A 16,234-nucleotide genomic window follows, 5' to 3' on the forward strand; every position below is an offset into this window, starting at 1 on the left:
TTAAAATAAAATGAATAATTTGACGATTTCATTAGAATATTCAAAATTTGAGACTAAATTAAAATTCAAGTTATAATTTAGAGACATTGCTGCAATTAACTCAAAAGAAAAGGATTCCCTAGTACAGATACCACCGTACATAAATTCTGGAAGGTGTTTGTTCATACCCTCTTGCGCGAGCGCTCAACCATACGGTCTGGCTGGGATCCCAAACTAGAGGTCACCGTCAACGGCACCCGCCTTGTCCCTTTCGAGGCTCGTATGGTTGAGGAAGAATAAAACCCAAACATAACTCTGGGAAATATCCTCTCTATTCCTTTCCCTTTTCACATCTCTGTCGAGTTATTAGTCCTTTACCCCTCGGAAATTAGGGCCACTAGATTCGTTCAGTACCCATTTATCAGAACTATGGCCACAATACCTTGAGAAAACATACTCCACACCATCCCCCATCTATATATCTTCCATATCGTTGCGTTAGCAGACCAGCAGAAAATAAAAAATCGGAGAAAAGGTTCAATCTTCGGGTGCACCTCAGGTGTTCGACAATCGACAATAAGTTTAATAGAAGTTAGAGAGGTTGGGTATTTGTTTAATTAGTTTGTTTAAAGGGTTTTTTTTAATTTTGGGGCAACACCCAAGGTTAGACATTGTGGACATCACGGCTATACACAAATTTTTTCGGCCTAGTTTTCATGTCCGAGCTGTACGACGGAAGGGTTGTGTGATCGAGAGAACCCCTTCGCCGCACGGTGGACGTGGAGCTTTGCCTTCCGAAGGCGGTAGTCCTTCCGATCTCCTATTCCTTGCCGGTGGTGGTATTGTCTTTTAGACTTCAGTAGCCTAATTAATTAGCTTTTAAGTCTGTAAAATAATAATATCCAAGAAGCTTGTTTCTCGTTGTCCGCGTTGTCGTTCTTGTCGGGTGTTCCTTTGTTCGATTTTTATTGGTAAAGAAAGAAGCGAAGTATTAGCAAAGATGATGCAGCTCAGTATTAAGAGGGTTCCCACTGTTGTTTCGAATCACCAAAAAGATGAGGCGGAAGAGACTGCTCGCCAGAGCGGTGGATGTGGAAAGAATTGCCTTAGAAGCTGTTGCATTCCAGGTATTTGTTATATTTAATTTGTAAACGGTGCTCGGTTGGATAGCTTTTGATAGAAATGAAATGTAATTGGAACTGGGTTTTAATTTATAGGAGCAAAGCTTCCTTTATATGCTTTCAAGAAGGAGAACAATATTGGGAATGAAAAAGATGTTCTTGAAATTGAAAACAAAGAGTCTCCGATTGCTTTTCTTGATTTCCTTGTTCTTGGGGAGGTAAAATTTGCTATTAAGCTTGGTGAATAAGCTTTAAGTTCTTCGTTATGTTTAATGAGTTAAAAATTATTTGATGGTTTTATGGTAGTGGGAGGATCGCATGCAGAGAGGGCTCTTTAGATATGATGTAACTGCCTGTGAAACCAAGGTCTTATTTTGGGCTCCCTTTCTGTTCACTTTCTTTACATGATTATCTGAGGTTGTGAAAAACATAAACTATATGGTTAATAGAGTTGTCGTACCATCTAAAATGTGTGGTTATCATTCTTTAGGTGATTTCTGGTGAACATGGCTTTATTGCCCAGCTGAATGAGGGGCGCCACTTGAAGAAGAGGCCAACTGAGTTCCGTGTTGATAAGGTTCTCCAGCCCTTTGATGGGAACAAGTTCAACTTCACCAAAGTCGGACAAGAAGAGGTGCTTTTCCAGTTCGAAGCAAGTGAAGATGGTGAAGTTCAGTTCTTCCCCAAAGCTCCAATTGATGTTGAAAATTCTCCAAGTGTTGTTGCCATAAATGTATGTTAGTCTACTTATTCAAACTATGGAATAGCATCTATTTTATCAAGAGTGCTAGACTCATATGATTAAACATTGTTTGACACAATTTGACAGGTTAGTCCTATTGAATATGGGCACGTGCTGTTGATCCCTCGAATTCTCGAATGCTTGCCCCAGAGGATTGACCACAAGAGCTTGTTGCTTGCACTCTATATGGCAGCTGAAGCTGGGAATCCGCACTTTAGATTGGGTTACAACAGCTTGGGTGCATTTGCTACAATCAATCACCTACACTTCCAGGTATCTAACCTCCTAACGGTACTCTCCATTTACTTTTAACTGCTAGATATATTTTATGTAGACCGGAAGAGAGATAGCGGTTTAACTATTGTAATCGCTGCAGGCCTACTACTTGGCTGTTCCCTTTCCTATTGAGAAAGCTCCTACCAAGAAAATTACCACTTTGAATGATGGTGTGATTATCTCAGAGCTTCTAAAGTATCCAGTCAGAGGTCTTGTCTTTGGGGGTGGTAACACTCTCCAAGATTTGTCCGACACTGTGTCTGATGCCTGCATTTGCCTTCAAGATAACAACATACCATACAATGTGCTCATCTCTGATTGTGGAAAGCGGATCTTTATCCTTCCTCAGGTAAACTAACTAGAAGTATGGTTGACACTTTTTTTATCATCTCCTTACATCTAATAGATCTTACATTTGAACTGACAGTGTTATGCTGAGAAACAAGCTCTTGGGGAAGTGAATTCAGAGCTCTTGGACACCCAGGTCAACCCAGCTGTGTGGGAAATTAGTGGTCATATGGTGTTGAAAAGGAGGAAGGACTATGATGAATCATCTGAGGAAAATGCCTGGAGGCTCCTTGCAGAGGTTTCTCTCTCTGATGAGAGGTTCCGAGAAGTGAATGAACTCATCTTCGAAGCCATTGCTGGTGGCACAGATGTCATTGAAAGTGTTGCTGTGGTTGAGGATCCTGATACCAAAACTCAATCTTTTGAAGAAGAGAATACCATCACTGATAGCTCCCACCATGCCATGGTGGTTGGGACACAAGAATGTCTTGTTTTGCAGTAAAGATAAACATTCAGGAATCGAAACCCTGTTTAGAATTTCTATGGCACTTGTAGCCTAAATAAGCAAAACCCAGTTTGCACTGTTTTTATCGACCTTGTTTAAACTGCTAGATGCTTTTTTTTTGCTTCATGGACTCCAAGTCCAATGTAATGCTTGATGTTACGAGATAATAAATGTACGTCATTGTGTGCTAGCTTTTAATTAATTTTTACTGCATTATTTCACGAACTCAACAAAATATTACATTCATTGCATAAATAATGCGTTAAACAGGATGTTAGCAATGGCCTTGCCTGGCAATGGCGATTAGTGAAGCAATAAAAAACCAGAGATAAAACATTTGTCAAGCACAAATAGAAAACTTTCTACAAATACCCATATTTATAAACTACTTAGAAAATCCACATGGAGTCCTCGTGCAACTATAACAAACACCAGTGTTCTATACTATAACTACTCAAACTTGGGATGAATGCCAAACTATAACAAACACCAGTGTTCTATACTACGACCACTCAAACTTGGGATGAATACCGGATAAGAAGTTCAATATATTTCAAGAATCATACCCCAAGCAAACGTCTGAATCGTCAAATATTTAATAGACCCTAATTCACAAATACTAACGCTTAAATCCTACTAACATAAAAAAATAGCTAGTTAGACCATAGCACCACCGGTTTGATGTAGCATTGCATCAATCTCATCCCCATCCTCCATTTCCAACTGTAGCAACAAAACACACATAAAAAGTAAGAAACAAGAAACAAAACATAAGCGTGCACACAAATATATGTAGAGAGTGAGAGACCTCATCTGGAGTCTGCTCCCCTCGCAGACGGCGACCATCAAACAGAAAAAGCAATAGAGTTGAAATCCACTGATTGTCGATCACAATAAGCATTCATGAGCTTCTTCAGTTGTGTAGATCTTTTAATCCTAAAAACACCTCATTCCCATCCTACAAACATCGCAAATAAATGAATTAGCCTTTTAACATAACATCCTTGAACATTATTTCAGCCTAGATACGCTCCACATCGTAATCTAAGCTAACTGTAGTAGGTACCGTACATTAACAAGTGTTCCCAAAATGGCGTCATTCCTAATTAGATGTTCCAAGCACAGGTGCATAATCTTCCTAAGCAAACACCCTATGTGATAAACCATTTAAAATTACGGGTACGAGCTCCATGAGAGACGATCACAAATTCAAGGAAACAAAATGCAGAGATGGCATTACTATCAGAAATTTTAACTTAAACACGCATATAATCATCATGGATTAACCTTTCAATAAAACTTGCTTCAAGGATACTACAACCAAGGTATCCAACATACAATTATAGTCCACAGAACAAAATAAATCAACTTGCTTCACTCTTTAGACAATCGCTTGCACCTTGCTATCATAGATAAGTAACGTAAAACATCATAAAGACAACAATTCCTGTAATCAAAATAAAGTACCACTGTTTTGCTACCAAAATCTTAACATATCTTATCCATTGTTAAAGTAGTTATTTTTGCATTCTTTTAATAGCCAAGACTCCCGAAATATACATAAAAAAACTATTTTTGCCTGCTTCCGTTTCCCATATTATAAATCAAATTGTTTTATTTCCCAAAAGAAAAACAAAAAACAAGTCAAACAAAAAATAACGTACCTTCCATAATAAGTGAATTTGTAAAAAAAAAAGGACGGTAAAAACCGAGAGATGGATGAAATATCATCGGCGCTGAATTAATAGAAATAGGGGAAACAAGCAAATCTCTAAAATTTAAAAAATATAATTAAAACAGTAAGAAGAAGAGGGGAATTTTTTTTTTTGGATAAGTAGAATTCCATTCATCCAAAAGAATGCAGTCAAGCTGCTACAAACATAAATCAAGGCATTATATCAGTCCCCAATCTATACACAATTGCCTATTTACAATATCTAGACTATTCATAGAGCTCCTATACAATTTAATTCTCACTGATTCTTTAACGCTACTAAAAACTGTTTCAACCGAGTAATGCACCCCTCTAAAGTGTCTACGATTCCGTTCCTCCCAAATGCAATAGATAAAGCCAGTCCAAGCCAACTTGAGGATATGCACCAGCAATGATTTACCTTTCAGGTTCAGCAATAACCAGTGCAAAAGATCGTTCCAACCAGTAGGTACCTGGTTAAGTCCACATAGTAGCAAGATAGCACACCAAGCTTCACTTGCATAAGAGCATTCAGAGAAGAGATGACTTCGAGGCTCAAGGCCAGAGCTACACAGTCTACAAACACTGTATGTAACAATACCAAACCTGGCTAACCTGTCCTTAGTAGATAGATTGCCATCCAAGAGATTAGTGAAAATTTTGGAATGTGGCCAGGAAACCACACAAGACGATGTAAGGGAACCTTCTCACTTCTGCTTCGAACCTTATCCCATAACCAGCTGGCTCTAATTTGATCCCAGTTACTACTGGAACAGAATAGTCTCACAGCCTCACTCCTCATTTTGAACAGCTTTACTATGATCCAGCTAAAATGAGACTTACAATCGGCATTCCAGAAATCGTCAATCCTGAAACAGTAAGCATTTAACCAAGCGATCCAAAGAGAACCTTCACCTGCCAAGATTTTCTTGATAAGTAGAAGACAACAAGATTTACTCCAATCAACCAGACTCCTCAACCCCAAGCCTCCCTCAGATTTCAGACAACTGATCTGGTTCCAGCTAACTCGAGCTCCTTTAGCTAGGGAATCACAACCTTTCCAAAAGAACCTCATGCAAAGTCTCTCAACATCACTAATGACCCCTTTAGGCAGGATGATTTGCCTACTCCAGTAGCTGAAGATGCTGAATAGGACATATTTGATGAGTTGTAGCCTGCCCCTAAAACTCAGTTTTCTATTAGACCACTTACAAAGCTTCTCTTTAATCTTAGTCACCAAAGCAGAGCAATCCTTGCTAGTGAGCTTCCTGGCCACCAAAGGTACCCCAATATATTTAACAGGGAGCATACAACCTTAAATCTCGTACCAGATTGGATTAGCTGAAGGACAGAGTCAGCTAAGCCACAAGCATAGAGTTCAGTTTTCTGGGCATTAAGCCTAAGACCGGAGAACTTATAAAAAACCTCCAGGGTACTCAAAACACTCATCACAACATCCATGGAACCATGACAGAACACTAATAGATCATCAGTAAAGCAAACGTTTGTAAGTGAAATTCTCTTACACTTAGGGTGGTACCTAAAGATTCCCCTTTTTGCAGAGACATCTAGCAAGGAAGAAAGAACATTCATAACCAAGACAAAGAGGTAAGGGGACAATAGGTCCTCCAGCCTAACTCCTCTAGCACCCCTAAAATAACCCACAAGGCTACCATTCAAAGAAACAAAAAATTGAGATGAAGTAACACATGCCCTTATCCAACTACAGAACTTCACAAGAAGACCTACAGCCTCTAGTACAACCATCAGAAAGTCCCAATTCACAGAGTCAAAAGCTTTTTGTAGATCAATCTTAATGACACATTTAGGAGAAAGACTTTTCCTAGAATAACCTTTAACAATCTCCTGAGCTAGTAAGGTATTATCAACAATATTTATTCCCTTTACAAAAGTAGTCTGACTAGGGGAGATTATACTAGAAAAGATGTGAGATAGTCTAGTAGTGATGATTCTAGTGATGGTTTTGTACACTACAGTACAACAAGAAATGGATCTGAAATCCTTTGCCATGCAAGCATTTAGTGCCTTAGGAACTAAGACAATAGTAGTAGAATTAAAAGCAGACAGCAGGTAGGAGGAGATAAAAAAAACCTGACTGCAGCAAGGAAATCACAACCCACCATATCCCAAGCAGCCTTGAAAAACCAAGAAGAATACCCATCAGGGCCTAGGCTTTTACCATTGCCTTGTCTAAACAAGGCTTCTTTAATTTCCTCATCCTCCACCTCCTTAATAAGCATAGCTCCAACATCAACAGGTAGAGAAAAATTCAGTAAGTCTCTCAGGCACTCCACAGGAGGACATTTGACCATTGGGTCTGCAGTACCAATGAGATTAGTGAATAAGTTCACTAACTCAGCCGCCATGTCATCAAAAAGTCTAGGAACTGTCCATTTTCAGTCACCAACATCTTAATGGTGTTCTTCTTCTTGTTGGATTCAACTCTTTGGTGAAAGAACTTGGTGTTGAGATCACCCTCTTGTAACCAATGAACCTTTGCCCTCAGCCTGTAAAATTCAGATTCTGCAATCTCTAAGTCTACCAGCTCAGCATGGGTCATTCTCTCCTCGTCCATGTTCCTCAGATCAGGATGACTCAAGTTAAACAACTGAATCCTTTCCAAGTCATCCTTTTTGCTAAGTAATCTGTTAGAAATATCAGAAAACTGCTCTTTGTTAAGCTCCTTCAACTTAGGCTTTAGCTTTTTCAGCTTTATGAATAGCCTTTGCATAGGATTTCCATCACATTGCTCATTCCAAGTCTCCTTGACAATAACCAAGAAGTCAGCACTTGAGGTCCAACAGTTAAAAAATTTGAAAGGCTTGGGCCTCCTAGCCAAGACACCCCACTGAGTCCAAATCACACCAAAGCAATGGCCAGAAACACCCTGAGCCTTAAATTCAGTAAACGAATCAGGATAAGCAGTCAACCAAGGATGGTTGACCAAAATTCGATCCAGCTTGCGAGCTAAAAATCTCTCATCCTGCCTATTAGACCAGGTGAAGGAGGGACCTAAAAAGGGGTGATCCATAGGGTCCAGGTCCTCCAGACAGCCTTGAAAATCCTCCATGTCAGGAGAATTATGGTCGCCCAGAGTCTCATAGTTAGAACTCTCTTCAGCTCGGAGGACAACATTAAAGTCACCCCCTACTACCCAAGGAGAATATCCAGCCTTATTTTCCAAGTTCTTTAAAGGATCCCATAACTCTCTCATGGCAACCCTACTATTACTGCCATAGATAGCAGTAATAAAAGTCATATGACCATTAAAAATTCCAGAAATAGTAAGAGACTGATCAGTAGTCCTCAAGACAGAGAAGGACCACTGCTTCCTCCACATAACCCAAATTCTGCCACCCTCAGAACACAAATAATTATCAACCATGTTCCACACATCAGAATAAGCAGAATAGAATTTATCAGCATTAATACTTCTAATTCTAGTTTCCAAAAGACACACAACATCAACATCCAAGTTAACCAGCCTACTCAGAACCTTTTGCTGCTTAAGGGGGTTATTAATCCCCCTTACATTCCAGAAGCACACAATCATCAGTTAGCAGCAGGGCCAACACCAACACCAACCCTTACATTCACACTTCCTTTCGCTTTGTCCACTAGATCTCTTTCTTAGTTTTGATTTCATTTAGCAGGACAACAACCCCCATGGAAGCTATTCTAACATTCCTCTGACCATCTATAACACCACCACCACCAACCAACACATCAAGTTTACTGGAGGAACAAGTATTATCTTTTTTCCTACCCTTAACCTTCTTCTTTTGGACCACAGAGTCCTGCAAGGTGGGAAAATCAGACCCAAAATCCTCTTGCAAAACTTTATGAGCAACATCCTCTACTAAGGTAGAGTTAGGCAAACAATCAGGATCAACAGTAGTAACCACCAAGTTCACAGCAGTAACACACATCTCCCTGCTGTCCTGTGAAGCAGTAACAGAAATAGTAACTTCCTGAGCTTGGCCAAAAGGAATCTCCTGCAAGGAAGACACATGAACTAACTCAACCTCACCAACTAATAATTCAGGGTTAGAACAACCAACACCAGCTGCAGGAATATCATTGCCTGAAGAACTATGAGGCAAAATAGAGCCCACATGAGGAGAGTTCGAATCCATCTTCTGTACATCACAAGGAACATAAGGTATAATGTCATTTTTCCTCCAAACTTAAACCTCCTGCTTTGAAACTGCATTCTGACTTACAACACACCTGTCAGCCAGATGACAAAAAGTTTTACAACTAGAGTAAGCCCTTGGTAGCCAAGGAGCAAAAACACCTACCCTCACCATTGATCCATCTTTAAGAACTACCTTAACCTCATTTGGCAACACAAACCCGACAGAGATTTCGACACAAACTTTAGCAAACTCTAATCTTCCCCTAGAAGCAGTTATGGAGTCCATGTATAATGGATTACCCAAAGCACTAGAGATATAGCTGAGACCTCTTATAGAGTATAATTCCAGAGGCACATTGTAGAGCCGAATACACACAGGTATGCGAGAAAGATCGAAATCCAACTTTTGCATACATGGCTCCCATTTTCTCAATACCAGAGGTTTATTCTGGACATGCCATGTCCCATTCTCAAGCACCCAGTCCCTAATAGAAGTATTTTCAAACGAGAAGACGTAAAGATTAGCACCATCAAGACTAACCTTAACAGAAGAGGATTTTCCCCAAAGAGAGCTGATAATACGCTGCATCGAGACGACGAAATTAAAAGCAACGCCAACCGCAAAGCTCCAATCAACTATACCCTCCTCAATCATTGTCAATGGCGGTTTAACAGTGGAGACCCCATCTAAGACCTTAGGAGGAAAGAAGGTGAAAGACTGCTCTTTCGTTCCAACAAATAGTTTCCTCCAATCGAGTTTCAAAGACGACGAATCCATGTGGAAGTCACCGAGAAAGCTAATAATCACCCAATATTGAAAACCCAGGACAAAATTAACACCGGAGAAGAGAATCGGAGCACACATCAGACCTGTTATCGTGCGCCTCGAGAAACCCCATATTGAATCAATTACCGATCTTGCACTTTCTATATAATTGATAAGAGGGGAAAAATCACTTGGCCTTTGACTTTGAGATTAATGTGAGCCGTTTGATCAGCGGGCTTCTTGTCTTCTTCTTGATTGGTTACATCTGACATCTTGTTTGTTCTACTTCTGGGATAAATCGGAGGGTTTCGATTTTGGGGCTCCGGGCTAGCAATATATATATATATATATATTGACTTTGGCTGTTGGAGAAACACACGATCTCTTTGGGAGGAGATTTTTGCTTTATATAGCGATTGTCGGTGAAAGAAATGGTTAGGTTTAGGGATGGGGTCAGGTTATTGGCCCACTAGACTCGATATATGTATATTTTAGATAAAATAGATTTCTAACCGAAAATAATATATATATATATATATATATATATATATATTAATATTTAAGAAATAACTATATGATTATTTTGAGTTAAATTAAATTGAATATTTTTTAAAATTTAAAATTCTTTTGATGTCATTCTTTAAAAATTCTAATCTAATTCGAATATAAAATCTTAAAATAAATCTTTAATTTATAAAGCACGTTTGAGTCAAATATCCATCTATAATTAACTAATATTTTTCCTTTTTTTAAATGTTTATTATATTATATGTGTTTACTTATGATATTGCTTTGTTAGAGACTTTAAATTTTTATTGTTTTGAAATTATTAAATCGAGTAATAAAAGGGATTGTTGTTATATCTTTATTTTTATAATTAATTTTTTATAGTTAAAATTTGTTTGGTTCTATTTTTTTCCTTTATATTTGTTATTAAATTTTGTTTTGTTTTATTTATTTTTATTGAATGGAGAAAGATGAATGAAATGAACGCTCTAATATCAATCTTATCGTGAAAGATGATCAATTACAAGAGATGGATGACTGTCATCAATAACGAAAAAATACAATACCATAAAATTGTATGTTAAAAGTTTAGTGACAACCGATACATCTATATAGTTTAATATATATAACAACTTCGGGTTTTTTTACAAGTTCTAAATGTAATTCTAATTTTATTTAGATGAGGAGGGGGAGGGGGACTTAAGAAAAGGAAGGGAAGTGTTTCAGATCCTATGACCTAAGAGAATATGAAAGAAACAAATTAAAGTTTAGATTATAACAATCCAACGATATAATTGAATTCAAAATTAAAGTTTAATATTATAATTGAAAATTTAATATTATAATTGAAAATTTAATATTATAAACAATATATTATCTAAAGTTTAGTGGCATTCGGTGTAATTTATCCAAATTTAGAGTTTTTTTTTTGCGAGTTAGTTGTTAGGTTGTCGTTTCATTAGCATCACGGTCGCCGTTTTGAAGAACCTAAGCAACGTTCTTAAATTGCCCTTGGTCCTGCTTTCGCTTCTCTTTCAATCTCCCGTTCTCGACTCCAAAGCTTGAAGTTTGGAATTCAGAACTGCTTCTATTTACGATTCTACCCCCTAACTTTCCCGCCATCCGTTTCTCTCCAGGTTAAAGACTGGGATATCTTTTAATTCAACTCTGTTAATTTTCGCAATTTAGAATTGATAACCAAATAAAATGGTTGTGAATTTGAAAGTGACGCCAACTGTTCGATAAAATTCCCCAGAAGCTTGTGGTTCTGCTTCTTTTTTTAAGCAACAAAGCATTTTTTTTTCTTAAACGTTGTTGGGCGTTGAAAAAAAAATTATTTGTTAACTGTTTGGTTTATGGTTTTTGGATTTATAGAGGGGAAGAAGGTAGAAAAATGCTGCCACAGAGACTGAAGAAGACAATTACTGATAATCCAAAGAAGCTTGCGAACTTGATTGACCTTGTAAATCTTCCTTCCCCAGTTAGAGAATTTGTGGGCCAGTCTCAGATTTCACGTTTGGGTTGTTTCATGCGTGTTTGGTCTTATATCAAAGAGAACAATCTTCAGGTAATCTTATGGCTCCTGTTTAAGTTTGCAGCTTCCTGTTTTAAAACTGATTCTTTCTTTTATTCCCCCTATCAAATGCCTATAAATAAATTACGGAGAGGCTGTATTCACCCACATATTTTCATATTATTTTGCACTCCATGACGTTGCATGTAGATTATTGAACAAGTTTCATGGTTCATTGATAGTTGCGTCTTCTTAATCTTTATTAGCATGTTAGAGTTGGATTGGTAAATTGCTGTGATGCTCAAGATGTGTTTTCAAATGATTAATTTTATTGGTAAGAAGTGTTTTTATGACATTTTCCCGTAAATGGTAATGTTTTACTGCCATTTGTGGAGATGTATGTCCATGAAGACAATGATATCTTCTCTCTGCAAGTCTGCATCATATGCAGACATGTCCCAGAAAATGTTAATCATGTCTAAGATCATTCATTTTATAATAACAAAAGTTTGATGTCATAAAGTGGAAACCGTGAGCGATGCTCTTGTCACCACCACCTGTTCTAGAGGGTTTTTAATGATTTTGTTTGACATTAAGGCTTTCTTATTTATGTTTAATTGTTTATTGTGGCTGGCATTTCGGGACTGAGTTCCTGAAGATTTTAGTTTCTTATTCATAAATTGATTTCTAAGTGTTCTTGATGTTGTACTATATATACAAATTTACCTGAAGAGTGTGCCACTTTTTCTTGATTAGGATCCAAACAACAAGAATCTTGTCAATTGTGATGAAAAATTGAAGAGTATTTTATTGGGCAAGTCTCGAGTTGAGCTAGCTGAGCTTCCTGCACTTATCAAACTGCATTTTCCTAAAGTGCCCAAATCAGCCACATGATTCAAGTATGCTCCACAGGGTACCTTACATACCGTGCCCTCGAAGATCTAGCTGCTGCTTATTCTGTACTTCTTGTAAACCAGTTGATTACTTGTATATATGCCTGATATTTGATAGTTTGGAGTGAACTTCTTATTAAAATTTGGTTTCCCTCTCAAATGAACTTTTTCTTTAAAGGATCTTAGTATGCAATGAAGAACAGTTTTTTTGGTTGATCTTATTTGTTAGTAGACTATGTCAATTTCCATGATGGGAATCTCTTAGAAAACATTTCTGAATCAAACTTTTTTTTGTTCTTCTGACAGAAAAATTATCTATTAGATGTTGAAACTTTGAATGATAATTTCATGCAAATACTCTGCAGAGCCTCATAGATCACAACAAAATGTCTTCCAAAATAATTGTTGTCTAGAGGAGATGATAATCTTTCTTGATTTAAAGTTTAAACTTGTTCTTATGTGTCTTCATCTAACATGCATTTTTTCAGTTGACTTACTGTTTGATATATTTTGCCGCATGGAATGTATTTGAAAAGGCAATAATAAGTTAGCTACTGAAATAATACCATATCTAGTTAATACTCCTACAACAATGAGGCAGTGCTTCTTCGTTTACTTTTAGTAATTATCAGAACTCAGCTAGGGTAGTTTTGACCACATAATCGGCCATAATGGCATTTGTTTTCTCCGTTGGGTGAAAGGCATCCCAGAAGACATACTTGTTGGCATCTGAACATGTAAATGGGTTCATGTTATCACACAGGTAGCTCATCTCGAAGAATCCAGTCCCACAGCATGCTGTTTCTGCATTGTCAAATCCTGTATTGTATAATGTTTATCAGAAAAAATACCTTAAGAGGAGAAATATATTAGAACACTTGCCTTATTAGATCTACACTCACATTGTGCACTGCGCACAATTATGTTCACAAGCACAGCCACACACACACACACACACACAAAGATGGCCCAGCTTGCCTGAAAAGGCTTGTTTTTATGGTGTTATTGTTGCATGTTTTAAACAAAAGAAAGTTATAATTTGTATGAAACTAGTAAATGTGAGTTCTTGAGGCTTGTGAGAGGCAAGTAACAACAAAGGGGACCTGAAAGTACCCAGTTGCTGTTTGGTTTCATATAATTTGTAAGCATGCCTGTTTTTTGAATGTTTTCCTTCTATGTGTTGTCCGTTTTATGCATAAAGACCAAGAATCATCTCAGGACAGTACAGGTAAGCAAAGTTAATTCTAAAACTCATGCAAAATCATCTATAATTATTAAATTTCTTAGGATGACATAATCTGGGATAAGGAAATGGTTGTAGATGTCCAGAGTTGAGATATGCTATTGTTCTAGCATTTAAGGGTAACTGAAAGAACTAAGTGGGCCATTTTTTGGGCTTCAACATGGTTAGTTTTACTAGATTTGTTTTCTTCATGATATCTGACCCATGTGGATGGCATAGAACAGGAATCCCATCTTTATGGAGTTTGAACAAGATAGGTGATTGATTCAAGTAGTGAATATGCCCTTATTCTAGGTATCTCCTATTCTTTATACACGACGTTAGGACCAAATTGTTAGACAGTGAAATGTTTCCATTTAAAGTAACAGTACCTAACGATGTATTTTATCGCTAACATCTTACCAAAATGACTTGGATTCTGAATCATCTCCATTAGCTTATCATAGGGGTTTGACATAGCCAGATGGATTCCATGAAGTTCTTGGTTCAGCTCTGTGATGGCACCCTTTAACTTCTTGTTGAAATCTTTAGCTACGTTGTTATACTCATTGATGCAGTCACTTCCGAAGAACATATTCGTTGTTCTTTCCAATGGTAAACAACCCATTGGAGGAAGGCCAGCAATGACTACCTTCCGAGCTCCGAGCCTGTAGAGCTCTCTGATGAAATTGCTGGCAATTCCTATTAGAAAGCTCTGATACTGGTCAACTGAATACTCTGAAGATCTGGTCGGAAGGATGTAAAAGTTCTCTAAAAAGTCATTGGTACCTATGCTTATCAGGTACAGTGATTCAGTCAAACGATTATTAGCTTCATGTTTGCCCAGATGTCTTCTTAGTTTGTCCTGATATTCTTTGTAGTTTTCCAGTTCCATCCAAAATGGTATGACAGACTGCAAATTCGAGAAAAATCGAGATGAGCTTAGTAAGTAGTAATTGATGACTTATTGTTGGAGTTGGTTAAACCTCTGAACTAGATTAAAAGAACATGTTGAAACTGAGATCTTTTCTTTCGGGCAAGCTATGGCAAGAATCGGAATGGAATTCAACAAAATTCATGGAAAATCTGATGCAAACAAAAATGTACAACTCACTGCCTGAGTTCTGTTTCACATGGTAAGACAGTTAACTTATCACCAATCTGTAGCTTGACTTACTAGCACATCGGAAGTAGCATTGTCGTAACCAGTCCCGGCTGAAGCAAAGGAGACTCCGGTAGCAAAATCTTTTATGTCATAGTTTGGATCCAGATATGCAGGTATGGACGGCTTGATCCCCAAGGCTTCAGAAATGAAGTCTGTTGCAATCCTTCCATTAGAAAAACGTCCTGTCGGCTTCCCTCCATCGTAATCCCTGCCATACGGCTCAAAATTGCTCTTTAGAACTGTAGGTACCTGGTTGTTGTTCCCTGGATCCACCGTAGAATCTCCAAAAACTATAATTGCTGGAACAGTTGCCCTTGTTTTTGATACTTGCAGTAGGATATTAACAAAGAAAAACAGTACAACAATCTTACATGCCATAATTAACTTTCATTCCAACATTTTGTGGTTTGTGTTATAAATAGAAAATAGGTGGTTGGGGAGCTGGTCTGAATGATTCTTGATAGAGTCGAATTACAGAAAGTTAATAGACCCCGAGACCAAACCAACGGATTAACTTAGATCACTCGGCTGCTCTTTAAACGGGATGCTCAATAGGTTTGAGGTTCGAATCTTGATATTTACAACCCTTTGTCTTATTCGTAGACCGAGACTGATGAAGTTTGTTGTGACTTTTAATCTCTCGAAGTAGGTAGGACGGCATTGTCTTTAAATCAATGTTCTAGAAAACTAACCAAGTTTTGGCTATGGTGAATGCTTGGCTTGGACCAACGTGGTACCTTTCGGCATATTCCTTGAGATATAATGTCAATGATAAAGATGGGAGGGATGCAATAATTCTTTAATGGTAGAGAAATGGTTTGCATTTGTAGTTGGGGAAATCTGACATCCCAAGTTATAGATATAATAAAGTCAAGCTGATACTTTAGTAAGATATACGAATTTTATTCGGTTGATAGCTCGAGTTTTACTTGAACTCACGGCTAAGTTCAAGTATTTTTCCAGGCAAAGCCAAGTGGAGGAGCGTGGGAATATGTGGTTTATATTTTTACTGTGAAGTAAATGGTGATTTGTTGGGTATGCATTAAAATGTAGTTATTAGGAGTTTGCACAATAAATTTGGTGGGTTTGGGTTAGGAGAGGGCATTTATTTTTCACAATATATAGCATTGAAAACTCAATATGACATTTATTTTTTAAGCCGTACAATCATCAGAAATATTAAAGGAGAAAATCCCATTTCTCATAAACAATGTGGGTTTAGTAAATGCGGGTTGCTGTCGGTGCCATTCACATTACCTGATCCCAAAACCACATATTCCAGGGTTTCAGTTTTCACACACACAATGGGGGTGCCCCCTTTTCATGAAATGATTTCCCTTCATTTAAAGTGACGTGTTTGGTTATAAAAGATACAAATTTAACTCCAATCTCTTAATGTTTCACT

The 16,234-nt window shown here is 37.7% G+C and overlaps 3 protein-coding genes and 1 pseudogene across 4 annotated transcripts; 2 read left to right on the forward strand and 2 right to left on the reverse strand.

Moving 5' to 3' along the window:
- Positions 1–215: 215 nt before the first annotated feature.
- On the forward strand, positions 216–3,099 carry LOC120123276 (GDP-L-galactose phosphorylase 2-like). Its single transcript, XM_039142192.1, has 7 exons — positions 216–1,106; positions 1,197–1,318; positions 1,407–1,466; positions 1,591–1,833; positions 1,930–2,115; positions 2,219–2,467; positions 2,546–3,099. The coding sequence occupies exons 1-7, from the start codon at positions 980–982 to the stop codon at positions 2,906–2,908; spliced, it is 1,350 nt and encodes a 449-aa protein (XP_038998123.1). The 5' UTR covers positions 216–979; the 3' UTR covers positions 2,909–3,099.
- Positions 3,100–3,553: 454 nt separating this feature from the next.
- LOC120123339 lies at positions 3,554–9,850 on the reverse strand (annotated as a pseudogene).
- A 1,167-nt stretch (positions 9,851–11,017) lies between these two features.
- LOC120123278 (upstream activation factor subunit UAF30-like) lies at positions 11,018–12,659 on the forward strand. Of its 2 annotated transcripts, none has more exons than XM_039142195.1 (3): positions 11,018–11,172; positions 11,411–11,603; positions 12,306–12,659. In XM_039142195.1, exons 2-3 carry the CDS (start codon positions 11,430–11,432, stop codon positions 12,441–12,443), a joined length of 312 nt encoding a protein of 103 aa, XP_038998126.1. In that variant the 5' UTR covers positions 11,018–11,172; positions 11,411–11,429; the 3' UTR covers positions 12,444–12,659. The 2 variants fall into 2 exon arrangements, with proteins under 2 accessions (XP_038998126.1, XP_038998125.1); XM_039142194.1 differs by having other exon boundaries at positions 11,032–11,173; positions 11,406–11,603.
- Positions 12,660–12,873: 214 nt separating this feature from the next.
- Positions 12,874–15,361, reverse strand: LOC120123277 (GDSL esterase/lipase At4g26790-like). Its single transcript, XM_039142193.1, has 3 exons — positions 14,842–15,361; positions 14,088–14,577; positions 12,874–13,261 (listed from the first exon to the last, which is right to left on the reverse strand). The coding sequence occupies exons 1-3, from the start codon at positions 15,205–15,207 to the stop codon at positions 13,071–13,073; spliced, it is 1,047 nt and encodes a 348-aa protein (XP_038998124.1). The 5' UTR covers positions 15,208–15,361; the 3' UTR covers positions 12,874–13,070.
- Between the last annotated feature and the right edge of the window lie 873 nt (positions 15,362–16,234).

Source organism: Hibiscus syriacus, unplaced genomic scaffold (genome assembly GCF_006381635.1).
Source record: "Hibiscus syriacus cultivar Baekdansim isolate YM2019G1 unplaced genomic scaffold, ASM638163v2 tig00110392_pilon, whole genome shotgun sequence".
Classification (NCBI taxonomy): Eukaryota; Viridiplantae; Streptophyta; class Magnoliopsida; order Malvales; family Malvaceae; genus Hibiscus; species Hibiscus syriacus.

Coding starts and splice junctions, on each gene's coding strand:
- LOC120123276 (XM_039142192.1), top strand. CDS start 980: ATGATGCAGCTCAGTATTAAGAGGGTTCCCACTGTTGTTTCGAATCAC. Junction 1,319..1,406: donor ATTTCCTTGTTCTTGGGGAG/GTAAAATTTGCT, acceptor GTTTTATGGTAG/TGGGAGGATCGCATGCAGAG. Junction 2,468..2,545: donor GGATCTTTATCCTTCCTCAG/GTAAACTAACTA, acceptor TTGAACTGACAG/TGTTATGCTGAGAAACAAGC.
- LOC120123278 (XM_039142195.1), top strand. CDS start 11,430: ATGCTGCCACAGAGACTGAAGAAGACAATTACTGATAATCCAAAGAAG. Junction 11,604..12,305: donor TCAAAGAGAACAATCTTCAG/GTAATCTTATGG, acceptor TTTCTTGATTAG/GATCCAAACAACAAGAATCT.
- LOC120123277 (XM_039142193.1), bottom strand. CDS start 15,207: ATGGCATGTAAGATTGTTGTACTGTTTTTCTTTGTTAATATCCTACTG. Junction 14,578..14,841: donor ATGCTACTTCCGATGTGCTA/GTAAGTCAAGCT, acceptor TCGAATTTGCAG/TCTGTCATACCATTTTGGAT. Junction 13,262..14,087: donor TCAGAATCCAAGTCATTTTG/GTAAGATGTTAG, acceptor TATACAATACAG/GATTTGACAATGCAGAAACA.